This window comes from Carassius carassius, chromosome 27, assembly GCF_963082965.1.
Source record: "Carassius carassius chromosome 27, fCarCar2.1, whole genome shotgun sequence".
Taxonomy (NCBI): Eukaryota; Metazoa; Chordata; class Actinopteri; order Cypriniformes; family Cyprinidae; genus Carassius; species Carassius carassius.
The window spans coordinates 27,106,578-27,120,378 of NC_081781.1; the positions used below are offsets into that span (position 1 = coordinate 27,106,578).

At 40.2% G+C, this 13,801-nt stretch overlaps 1 protein-coding gene across 4 annotated transcripts in view; it reads left to right on the forward strand.

Annotated features, from left to right (window-relative positions):
- The window catches only part of rev3l (REV3 like, DNA directed polymerase zeta catalytic subunit), a 180,727-nt gene that overhangs the window by 88,989 nt on the left and 77,937 nt on the right, over positions 1 to 13,801 (forward strand). For all 4 annotated transcript variants that reach the window (XM_059513238.1, XM_059513239.1, XM_059513240.1 and 1 more), the window contains exons 3-4: positions 9,267 to 9,341; positions 13,327 to 13,487. In XM_059513238.1, the coding sequence (XP_059369221.1) occupies positions 9,267 to 9,341; positions 13,327 to 13,487 (236 nt within the window). The remainder of the gene's footprint in view (positions 1 to 9,266; positions 9,342 to 13,326; positions 13,488 to 13,801) is intronic.

The following is a 13,801-nucleotide window of genomic DNA, read 5'->3' on the forward strand; positions in this document are numbered from 1 at the left end:
CATAAGGCTATATAAGCAGTCATCTCACCCAAGCAAAAACTGGCTATGACGGTGGGTTTATGCTGACAGGACCTGCGTTTGAAGCGCAGAAATATCCAGGTTGTAGAACATGACAAATGTGGACAGTGAGGCCTCAGCCGGCCGCCACATATATTTCTGCAATAGACATGCCACTAGACCACGCCCATGAGGAGGCCATGCCCCTTGTGTAGTGTGCTCTAACTCCTATCGAAAATTGGAGCCCGTAGGACAAGTAAGCGAGAGCTATCGCATCCACTATCCATCTGGATAGCCTAAACTTCGAGACCGAATGACCTTTGGTGCGGCCTCCGAATCATACAAAGAGCCATTCCCACTGTCAAAATGAGGCAAAATGGTCAATGTAGGCTCTTAGGGCCCTGACCGGGCAGAGTAAGTTCAGCTCCTGATCATCCTGAGGAGGAGGAAGTGCGGAGAGAACAGCAATCTGGTTTCTGTACGGAGTGGATAAAAACTTCGGGACATACCCGTGCCTTGGTTTCAGGACGTTCATGGAGTCGCCAGGCCCGAACTCAAGACAAGAGAGTCCGATGGAGAGCGCTTGTAAGTCTCCTACTCACTTAACCAATGCTAGCACCAATAGCAGATTCATTATCAGTGACAGAGGACGTAAGTTGGCAGTCTGAAGCGATTCAAAGGGCGGCTCTTTGAGGAAAAGAATAGGTCCCATGTGGGGATCGTGAAGGGGCGAGGAGGGTTCAGCCTTCTGGTCCCCTTCAGAAAACTAACAACCAAGTTGTTTTTACCCACGGACTGCCCGGTTATAGGAGAATGAGAGGCTACGACAGCCGCAACATAGACTTTAAGGGTAGAGGGAGTACGACCCCTATCCATTAAGTCTTAGAGGAAGGACAATATCTGAGATATGTCACATGTGAACAGGTCTTCACCCCGGAGTGTGCACCATGTGGTGAAAACCAACTTGAGAGAGGGGGTCCCGTCTCTGCAATGGCTCCGCAAGCGAGAGCTGCTACAGGTCCACGAACCATGATTGGCTCCTCCACAGAGGGGTTACCAGGGCATCCTTCCTGATTTGTCTGATGACTTGGGGGATCAGAGCATCTTTGACTTTTGAAAAATAAGTTGGGCAATGAGAATTGTCTTCGGAGGTGAAGAGGTCGACCTCTGCCCTCCCAAAGACTTTCCAAATCCCCTGAACAGTCTAGGGATGGAGCCATCCATTCTACTGAGGGGAGGTTGCTCAGAGAGAACATGACTGGCCCTGTTTTCAGAATGCAGATGGTGCTGGGCCCACTCTAGGATGCTTTTCACTAGAGTGATTAGAGGTTTGAAGGACACCACTGACATGTTGTCCAACCGGACTAGGACGTGGTTCCCTGCCAGAAGTGGTAAGAAAACATAGAGATTTCAACATACAGCCAGCATTTCCAGGCAGTAGCCTGGCTCACGCCATTGGTTTATTTCTATCGAACTCCACGAACCAATGGTCATGCAGTTTCACTGTGTGATTGAAAAAGGCTTCAAAAATTGGAGAAAATGACTTTTCCCACAGTAGTAGTAGTAGTGTAGTACCGAAAGGGAACTATATTTGCGCAGTGTGCGCATATAAAACTATATAAATTCTGATTTAAAGCTTGGACATATAAACACTCACATCAACCTGATCACCTTATTTAGTGTTCATGTAAACATTAAATTCCGATTCATGAATTAATTCAGACCAAAAATTGTTCATGTAAACGTAGCCACTTTGGTTCCAGTGATCCTGGCTCAAACATACGGTTCATTAGAGCACTTGCCATCTTGAGCATCAAAACACATTGCACACACAAAAAATAAAATTCAAAGAAGTATGCCAGTCAAAGCAGGGTGTGTTTACTTGTGTTTCTGAGGTAATACTTGAATCAATTGATCAGTCGAACACATTTATTTCTAGAGCACATTTTAACAACAACATTTTGACATGTTTAAATTCAATTCAGGCTGTATTCAGATCCTTTCATTTTTTTCACATATTGTTGCAGCCTTATTCTATGCTGTTTTCTCCCACAATCTATACTTTCCATAACACAAAGTTAAATCTGGTTTTGCATTGTTTATTAAAAAGGAGAGAAAAAAACAGAAATCACATTGATAGAATTTAGACCTTTTGCTGTAACATTTGAAATTTTAGCTCTGGTGCTTCATTTCTTTGGATCATTTTTGTTTCTATACATTCAAATTCAATTGATTGGACTTGATTTGGAAAGATAAATTTTTCTTTGTAAGTTCTAACATCTGAAAATGCATATCAGATCGAAATTGAGGCTAAAGGTCAAAATGACTTCTTCAGATCTCAGAAACAATTGTGTTGAGGCACAGATCTGGGAAATGCTTAAAAAAAACTGATATACTGAAGGTTCCAAAGAACTCAATGGCCTCCATAATTCTTGAATGGAAGAAGTTAAGAGCAACTGCTTAGACCTGTCTTAAGTCAATCATGTATTTTTCCCCTTTAAGACTGGTCTTTAAGTCAGTTACCTAAAAAGGTAGATTGATCTGATTTGAATCTTAAAATTAAGCAGCCATGGCATGTTTGTATGGGCAAGTAGGGGCAGGGTTGCGTTGTGCAGTTAATAAAGCTCCCCCCTCAATACACACTCCTCCGGTTTCACAGACATGGCTTAAGGCTAGTCTTAAGCCATGACCTATGACATATCTTAAAATATTTCAGTTCCATTGTTCTGTGTCAAGATGCACACGTTATGTTTTCTTCTTAGGCATTTTTTATAAAAGCTGCATAAATATCTTAATTTAACTATGTCCTAGTCCTGGCTTAAGTCTGTGAAACTGGGCCTCTATTTAGCACTCTTTGTGAATTTTAAATAGATAAAGTAATTGTTTCACTTACTGTAGACACCATCATGGCAGGATTTTGAAAAATAATGGTATATCACCTAGCACTACAGCAGCACACAAAAGTGTATGTAGGTGTGTGTGTGTTTGTAAAATGGCACAGTTTTAATCATCTTAAAGTACACTATTAACATCAGTCAGTCAAGCATTATAATATGATAATCTAGTATGTTGTCAGTGTTGTGCGCTTGCTTAGACCTTTGTTGTGATAAACAGTAAATTGTGTTCAAGTACTAGCAAAAGAGCAGTGTAAAGAAATACTCTTTGAGAGAAGCAGTTAATCAGTGGAAGTTAAAAGCAGACCCTAAGTGTATTTATTTCTTGTCTCATTAGTGTTCAGTGCAGTTGTAGTTGCTTGGAAATGCTTGTTTGTTTACTTTGTTGAAACATGCTGCGTTTAGTCACATACACTATCCCATACGCTGTCAGTGTTGTGCGCTTGCTTAGACCTTTGTTGTAATAAACAGTAATTTCTGTTTTGTCTGACGGGTATAAAAAAGGTCACTATACCGTAGCAGCGGTCGCGGCAGCCCTTCTTTTAAACCCTCCTCGTGTGAAGACAGAAGATTGTAAAGACATATTGTTTTAATTCATCCTTTTTCCTACTACTTGTTTCACTTCTGTTTCAGTTTTTATAATTAACTCTTACTATGTGTTTCCAGATCCCTAATATTACTACCACTCGCAAAACCACTCATCACACACTGTGAGCAGCTAACAAGCACTTTGCTTATGTCTACTAATACACAACTTTCTTTTTCTATTAGTCTCTGGAATTGCCAGTCCACTGTAAAGAAAAGCCGATTTAATTACTTCTATTGTAAGTCATTCAAAGCTCAATCTCATGGCCCTGTCAGAGACCTGGATCAGTGGTAGAGTTACTGGTCTGCTTATCTCTAATGATTGGAAATTGAATCCTTTACCATCTTCAGGCACCAACAGCTCCTTTGAATCTCATTCAGTTACTATTACCTACCCTCTTAAAATCCATTTTGTAGTTGTTTCTCGACCCCCAGGACCACTAGATGTGCTGCTCTGAACCTTTCCTGAGGATGGTACTCATGTAGTTATGCTTGGAGATTTCAACATGCACCTAGATAAACCTCAATCTGATGACTTCCACACTCTGCTTGCCTATTTTGATCTCAACCAAGTGTCAACTACTGCGACTCACAAATCAGACAACCAACTGGACCTTATTTACACACAACAGCTATCTGTTATGGTTTCATCTTCGCTTCCTCTCCTTAAACGATGCTAACAGTGCTACTGATACTTTCTCCTCCACTCTTAAATCTTGTTTAGACAGAGTTTGCCCCCTGTCTTCAGGCCAGCCCCTACCACCTCTTCTGCCCTTTGATTATCTGACGTTCTCCGCGAACATTATTCTAAGCTTAGAGCTGCTTAAAGGGTGTGGGTGTTTCCTCCCACCTTTGTCCTCCTCCTCCTCCTCCTCCCCCTCCTGCATCAACTCTAATAGCTGACGACTTTACCACGTTTTTCATTAATAAAATTAAAAACATCAGTGCACAATTTTCCACACCACAATCTGTCAAGCACATGTTACCAGCAAACATACACTCATTCATATCCTTCTTTTCACTCTCTGAGGCAGAGGTCTCCAAACTCATACTTTCTAATCATCCTACTACTTGTCCACTTGATCCTATTCCATAGGATCTTCTTCAGGCCATTTCTCCTGCAGTTGCACCTGCACTCACATCATTAATATATCCCTCCACACTGGGGTTTTCCCTGTTTATTTAGAGAGGCTCGTATAACTCTAACTCACTACTTAAGAAACCCACCCTCAACCCATCTCTTTTAGAGAACTACAGACCATTTTCTCTTCTTCCTTTCATTGCAGAAACACTGACTGACTTGCTCTCAGTTGTTGAAGCCCTAAGACTCGCAAGAGCGGAATCCAAATTTTCAATACTTATCTTGCTTGATCTTTCTGCTGCTTTTGACATGTTAACCACCAGATACTCCTGTCAACCCTATTGGTAAAGGGCATTTCAGGAACCGCACTCCAGTGGTTTGAGTTTCTGCAGTAGTTTCAATTTTGATATGTTTAGGTCAAACTGTTCTTGTCTGTGACTCATATAATGCAGGTCTATGGTCACCACCTCAAAGAGCATGCACAGAGAAGTCCAAATTAAACAATTCCCCTAAGTACACATTGATGGCCTAAGACACGAAACGAGCAGTTTGTGTGAGAAAACGAACAGTGTTTATATAGTTTTTACCTCTTATACACAACCACATCCAAGTGATCTGAGGGCGCTCGCGCTTCCTGGTGTGTGACGTGTGCGCATGTTCTGGCTTAGTCTGCCGCAAGCGCAGAAAGCGCTGGAAGTGATCTCTCGCACGTGTACGTCATTCATTGTGTACTTTTTACCACACGATACGCCACCAATCTGCACTGTCTGAAATATAATGCAATTATATTGTAATTGTAATTAATTAATTGGTTTATAATGCACACTATAGTCGTTGTGATAATAATAAAAATACAACACTTTACTCACTCTATTGACAGCGAGCCATTGGGTCCCTCTGGCCTTGGACATCGCCTTCATTTTATACGTGGCAAACTAAACACAATGTGCAAAGTGCTGCAGCTCAACAGTGGAGAAAACTCAGGATCTTCAGTCAGGCAGGTTTGTGATGTCATACTGTCAATGTCCTCGTCGTCGTCTTGTAGTTGTGGCATTGCTTTGTTCCATTCGTGACAACATATGCTCTCCACTTCTGTTGGCATCTCACAACACTTGCTACTAAAACACCACCAATTTTGAAGAGATCTCTGTCTCTCTGAGGCTTGAAGACGTGCTGCTGCAGCGGATGCTGCCCCCGTCGCTCTGAGTACTTGAACTGTGTATTCTGGTTCAAATAAATATGGTTGTGAAAAAAATTCAACGTTGTCTGTTGGTATATCGAAATCGTCTTCCATTGTGATTTCATGTATGTCTAAATATGTTTAGATCTTCATAGTAAAAGGTAACACTTCCAAGATCTGTGTAAACAATGAATGACATACACGCGCGAGAGATCACTTCCGGCGCTTTCCGCGTTTGCGCAGACTAAGCCAGAACACATGCACATGTCACACACCAGGAAGCGTGCGCGCCCTCAGATCATATAATGTGTATAAGAGGTAAAAACAATATAAATACTTTTCGTTCTGTCACACAAACTGCTTGTTTCATGTCTTAGGTCATTAATGTGTACTTATGATTGGGAATTGTTTAATTTGGACTTCTCTGTGCATGCTCTTTTGAGGTGGTGACCATAGACCTGTATTATGTGTATCACAGACAAGAACGGTTTGACCTTAAAATAGCAAAATGGAAACTACTGCAGAAACAAAGACACCTACATCTTGGATGCCCTTGAGGTAAGATAAAACATATCAAAATTTAATTTGAAAGTTAACTATCCCTTTTTAAGGTGGAGAAAGAGCTGGATAATTAATCCCTTTAAAATCCCTGGCTGACCTGAGACTAAAACCCGCAACCTTTAGGCCACAACTGCCCCACGACTATTAAGACAGGACAGTTAAACAAAATGGAAACTGGGTAGTACGAAGAAGAACTGGAGATTGAAATGAGTTTCAATTTATCATTGATGTGTCTGTAATCTGTGAACATTATGCTTTAATGAAGAGTAACATTTAATTATTGTATTAATTCACATCTGTTTACTCTTAGAATAGGTAAAAGCAAAGAAAACAACTAGTTTTACTGCCAATAATGTAATATCATTAAAATGTTATTTTCAATGAATGCCAAGTAACCGAAGCCTTTTTAAGCTTTCAAATTTATAACTTTGAACTTTGAGTTAAAAGTTATTGTTTTTTTTTTGGGTGGTCGGAGTTCATATGGTTGTGTTAGCAACAGGCTTGGGGAGTAACAGAATACATGTATGTAATCATGATACAAAAATCTAGTAACTATAATCCGTTTGTCACAGTGTGGTGTGGGAGAGAAGCACGTAAACGAGGCAGAAGATTATACAAAGTCTTTAATAATCCACATGAGGTAATCCATAAATTGAAGGCAGAAACACATGTTCACATGATGTGACCGGACAACCAAACACTGAACATAATGCAACTTATAAGGGTAACGTTAAAGAGGGTAATTGACAAGACACACCTTAACATAATTTCACAATTAACTAGGTCACACGGATAACATGAGGAATGAAAATGCAACATAATGAGTCTGGGGCGTGACATTACTCCCCCTTCCGGGAAGGTGTGACCTCGCACCGTGGAATAATGGGGATGGTGGGGGGGGAGCACTGGGTGGGAACCAATGAGTAGGTTCTGGTGGAGGACGGTCCCCCGGGAGAGGGCAGGCCAACAGAGACCACGGAGAGAGGAGACAGGAGGAACCCAGAGCAGGAGGAGCCAGGTGGGACCCAGGCCACAACCATGGTGGAGGTCCACGGTGGAGCCGACGGAGGGAGGAGACATGGTGGAGAAAGGGCCGATGACTCCAGGGGGCAGCCAACGGCAGAGGAGGTGGAGGTGGAGCCTGAGGGGGAGATGGAGAGCCAATGAGCCAGGGCAACACAGAGGATCTGGAGGGCCAAGGCGAAGCAGATGGCACCAGCAACCGAGGCGGAGGCGGGGATCGGTAAGGCCGCGGTGGAGCTGGAGCGACTAAGGACTGAGTTGGAGCAGGCAATGGAGGGCAGATTCTAGTAGCAGCCACTGGATGGCACATTCTAGGAGCAGGCACTGGAGGATCGGAAGCCTCCTCAGGGCTGGACGAGGAAACCAAGGACGAAGGAGGACTGGACGGGACCAGTGGAGACGACGGAGAGAGGAGAGGGGGCAGTTAAATTTCCAGTTCAGACTCCCAGTCTGTGATTCTCTGCCGGCGATGCACTAGACACCAGCACCCACTCCACAAAGGTGGCAAAATTCCCCCAAAGACCATCTCCGGACAACTGCACTCTGCACTCGTCGTTCAGGCTGGTCTTGTAGAAAGTGCTAAAGGCAGTAGTCCGAGTAGTGGGTATGGTTGGCTATTTAAATTTAGTGTTTGTTAGTGATTTAAAATTACATGGTGCGGATGACTAAAGTTGTACATTTTCTAGCGGAAAATGAGAAATTAACCGGAGAAAATTTTGAAATTTAGAAAGTCCCCACACCTCAAATCAGTCAATGAAAAAAAAAGATCATAGCATTTCACATGCATTTCAACATGTAGGCTTATTTTAAAATAGACTAATATGTATATGCTGTAAAAAATATATATGTTGTGTATACATTTTTTATTTTTACTTGTCAAAGAAATAATAAAAAAACAATAAAAATAAAACTGTAATACTAAACTGTATAGCCACTAAATGTCTGCATAGCCTTTTATATAAAATACGGGCTGTAATATCTAGATGGTTAAACAAGACATGATTTTTTTGAGTTTCAAATAGCTTTTACATAATTTTTATTAGTTTTAATTTTAAATTCATATTTAAATAAAAGTACTTAGATATTGCTTTTTTGACTTCTTTACATATGTAACTTGCAGTTACCCGAAAGTATTCAGTTTACTTTACTTTTATATTGTAGTTCTTGGATCACATTACTTAATATTTTTTTAATGAAGAAATTTGTAACCGTAACAGAATACATTTTAAAAGTTACCCTCGCAACCCTGGTTAGCAAGCAAGCAAACAAACAAACACCTTTGACAAAGGAAGTTAAAGTTACTTAATACACCATATAGGCATTTCATATTGAGCTGAGAGCTGATTTGTGCATTTTTTTCAACCGGGTTTAAGGTACTGCCCCATGCTACAAGCAGTGAGAAGGACCCTAACAAAACAAACTTGAGACAAATCAGTCAAGAAGGAAAAGGAGAGCGCAATCATACATGGCCACCACCTGTGAAACCATTTGCTTTTTTATGAGTTTTCTTGCTGTTGCCTCGCCAGTGCACCTGTTGTTACATTAATTTGCACTAAAGCAGGTAAAACTGATACAAAATCACTAATGCTTTGTAACTGGACAGAATGATATCTCTGGTTGTTTAAATGACTTGGTGTTATACTTTGATTTAAGTGTTCTCTTAGTTATTTATTTAATTGTTTATTTGCTTAATGATTGTTTGTATTAATAAAAATTCCAAATACAGAGCTCTGCACATGCAGTCATACTATGTAATTGCAGAGTTCTACAGCGGTAGTATAGAAAAAGTGCACATGAAATCACACTACCCACAGCTAGTTAAGCATTGTTTGGTGCCAGATATAATCAGCTTGTCTGTGATACCCCTAGTGCAAAGACACAAATTAGATTTCTTTCTTCTGTTAAAACATTTGTACGTAGATCTGACCAATTTATCTCTCCTTAGGCCTTTCTATGGATACCATATGAAGGAAAAAACCTTTATGAAGATTTACCTGTACAACCCACAGATGGTCAAAAGGTGAGTGCTAGCGATCTGGTAGTTGTTGTTTCTTTTTATGAATATGTGTGTGTGTAAATGTACATATATGTGTGTGTGTAAATGTACATACTGTTTGAGTGTGTCAGGGATGTCAAAAACTTATTTCAGTGCTGATAGCTTTGTGGGCAGTTCCGGTTCGCAGACTTTACCTGATTCCTCCCCACCTCACTTCTACTTTACTTCATGTCAACTTAATATCCTATCCAAAATAAAGCCATAAAAACACAAAGAAAAAAAATAGTAGTAACTTTTTTTTTTTATTGCAGATTAATCATGAAAAAGTCTTCAACTAACTAAATATAGCTTCACATACAAGCAACATTATTAGTAGTAAACCTGTCTTCACTATAGGGCTGGGCAATATATCTAATGATATGATCATGCGCATCTAGTCAGTAAATCTTGTTCCGTTATTAGTGCTAAATCGCCATCACCTGCTTTCAAATGGAGCGGCACTTAATAGACAGAGCAGTAGATCACTGACAAGCTATCCAATATCGCGTTCACTATTGAAGGCGATTCATCTGCGATAATGAACGCGATATAAACTTCAGTAAGTGTTCTAATTATTAAAAAAGTAAATTAGTGCACCGACAAATGCGCTTACAGCTAACCTGGGCGATTCCCATCTTATGATCTTTTGCCCCTCTCTCTGGCCAATGCTTTCCTGACACCTCTTTACTGTCCTATCACATTAAAGGCATTAAAAATCCCATAAATATAACTTTGAAAAAGTGAATGTGTTATTATAGTGGTACTGATTATTGTTATTATTGACATTATAGACAGCAATATATGTTGGGGTGTGCACGGATAGTCGAACATTCGAATATTCATTCTGCTCTAATTATTCGATAAATAAAAATGATATTCGAATTTGCAAAAAAAAAAAAAAAATGGTTCACAATAAAACCTAATTTGGTCACTTTCTGTGATTCTCCACGGCATATTTGAAGATGTATGCAAGCAAAAAAATAATTAATGAATGAATAAGGGGCCGTTCACATATCGCGCCTAAGACGCTTGGAAAACGCTAGGCGCGCCGCTTTCTCCTTCTTTCCAAAGCGCTCGGACAGAAGCGCTCCTGAGGCGTCTGCCGTTGCTAAGCAACAATTACGCGCTCTCTCCATGAAGACGCGGAAATTTCAGCAAAGGATAAATGGATTTGCAGCACAAAAAATCGCTCTGCTACTAAATTATTTCAAAATGGCAATCCATATACAGCTATGACCAGCTGTTCCTTCATCTTTGCTAAGCTTTCAACGTTGTTACGGGAAAGGATGAAGCTGTATGTTTAGTTCTTGTCACATGACCTGCGGTGCGCTTGTGGCATTCTGAAAAGTTGAGATGTTTTTAACTCGATGCGGTGCGGACAAGCCTGGAAAAAACGGGCGCATCCCACCGCGTGCGCATAGCGAATGCGTCGCTAGCCATTATGAGCGCGCATACATTGCGATATGTGAAAGGCCCATAAGAACTGCGGTCTTCTACAGTACTTGAAATATGCCGTGGAGAATCACAGAAAGTGACCGAATTCAAGAACATTGTTGTGGCATCTCTCAAGCAACGAATAAACACTGCTAACTTGGAGAATGCAGTAAAAACTCCTCTTCTCGCATCTGCCCTAGACCCTCGGCACAAACATCTCAGGTTTCTCGATGAAAACTACTTTTTTGAACATTATCAGAATATTTTCCTTGATGCGAGTGGTGCGGATGCAGCCGCCGTCACCAACGATGAAGAGGGTGCAATGCCCACTCGTCGGAAAAGGCTGAGCCAGTTCTTCAGTGATGATTACAGAGAGTCCAGCCGAGACGAGTGGGAACAGTTCTTGCTGTAGCCATGTATTCCACCAGATGAGGCTCCCATTCAGTGGTGAAACAAAAACACGAAGCGCTTCACAAAACTTATTCGCTTAGCACACCGTTATTTGTCAGTCCCGCCAACGTCTGTGCCGTCAGAGCGCGTTTTCTCCACGGCCGGCCTTATTGTTAACAGACTAAGAAGCCGACTTTCCCCCGATCATGTTGACGTGCCCGTATTTCATAACAAGAACATGTAAAACAATAGAAAAAAAAAGCAAAAAAGATTTGCTGACAGTTTAAAAGTTAAGTGTAGGCTACGTTCTACAATAGCCTAATTGCTGCAGGCTGCTTTACGTTTTTTCTTTTTCTTTACGTTTTTTCTCGTTACTGTGGGCGACGCTCCTCTCGTTACTTTATCTTAATGCAATAAATGTTATAATGCTTCAGTTTATTCCAAACGCGCCGTCTACTTTTCTCTGGGCAATGAGCGATGCCCATTCGCGAATGATTCATTCTTTTGAGTCAATTCTGTTCAAAGGCTTGATCAAACCAATTGGCAAACGAGTGAATTGGTTCATGAATCAGTTTGAATGAGTCGTTCAGTTCCCTGCCGCACGCGCTGAGCGTCAGAAGTGGTTCACTCGGAGTTGTAACGTTTAACATCAGCAGCGTTGAAAACGTGGCTATGGAACTGCACTGAATTGAAATCTGCAAAGGTTATTATTTGCTAGCGATGGAGATCCTTATTAGATGAACACCGCGTGTGCTGTCTACTGTTTAACAGGTAATAACTTGGGCTACATTCGATTACAGCACACGATACCACTGTGACATTAGTTTGTTGTACGTGTGTGGCTTATAACAGAGGGGAGTCAAGTTGAATGCAGCTTCCAAAAGACAAAAAATAGCCGATTAAGATTTTATTAATTTTAATACAATCACACTAGTGCAAGTACGTTCAGCGAGTCATATTATCAGCTGCTAAATTCAGATCTGTGATTGCTTGCTGGCGCTTAGCCAGAGATAGATGCGTTTATACAGCGCTGCGCATTATAACCAATCACACATGATTCTTTTGAGCTTATTAAAGCATTGGCCAATCAGAGGCGTTCAGATGAGTCATCGCTAAAATGCCGGTGCTTCCTTCACTCGCTCGCTGACTGGAGACCTCTTTCTGGCGAATTCTCTCGCAGGAACAACAAAGTGCAGATGTGTGTACGAATCTTTAATTAAGATATTGATTTCACAGTGTTAGCAGTTTCAGTGATTTTAATGGGAGTTTCTGAGAGTGATTGAAATCTAGACTGTCAGTGAAAATTATCTTTAATAATGTAAATGTTATTTGCTCTCTTTCTGAACAATGAAAGATTGATTAGTAGAAATATTTATATCACATTAACTTTCAATGTGAAATTCACATTTAATATAAAGTCAGTCGTATTAAAAATATGTTATGGCATGACACCTATATCTGTTACTTAAGTAAACAGACAGGGTTTTATAATAAATTACATAAATTGGAGTAAAGGCTGATGAAATATATAAATTTATACACGCACACATACATTACATACATTTTATCTATATATCTAAATAAAAATAGTCTCAGTACAGTATATATGACCCAAAGTAACTAGTAACTAACTACTTGAGTAGATTTTTTATCCGATACTCTTTTACTCTTACTCAAGTAACTATTCAAGACTAGTACTTTTACTTTTACTTGAGTAAATATTTCTAGAAGTACTTTTACTTTTACTTGAGTACAGTTTTTGGGTACTCTACCCACCTCTGGAGCTCAAATATTCGAATGTGATATTTGCGGAAAACGCCCATCCCTAATATATGTAAGAAACTGCATCCATGTACATATAACGTATAAATCCTTTTTTTTTTTTTTTTTGTATAATTAGTAGCAATCAGCATTTGACGTGGCATTAAGTGGCAGCACTTAATTGAGAAATGCTTGGTTATATGGCACTGTTATTTTACATTTGAAATATCAGAAGTTTCCTTGTGCTGTACTAAAATAAATATAGCATATTTCACAAACTAACCTTTGGTGATTTTGTGCTAATTGTTCTGTGTATGGTGGGTGGAGGAGTGGTATATCAGGATGTGATATGTGTTGCTGATTGTATATGTTTTCATTTTTGTAGGGTGAGTGAACTCCTGCAGGGTGGAGCTGTAATGAATAAGAGTTTTCAGCCTCATGAAGCTCACATTCCCTTCCTGCTGCAGCTCTTTATCGATTACAACCTCTACGGCATGAACATGATCAGTCTTGCTGCTGTTAAGTTTAGAAAAAAACAAGCAACAGGTAACACACACATACACATACACACAAGTAACCTTAAATAGAGGTGGGCGACATAACCAAAATCTTATATCACAATACAAGTAATTTTTCATAATAACGATCCATGCTGGCAAAATGAATCACAATGTTTGTAATCGGACAAAAAATGACTGAGCTACACTTGTTTGAAATTGATAGTCAGCATTTTTGTTCATTTTTTAGCATCTGCTTAGGACCATGTACGATCGTTTGGGCTTTATGTCTTAGAAATTCCTTTTAGCCTTTTGACATTTGCATTTAAATGACAGAAACATGGAAGAAATATTCTGTGCTTT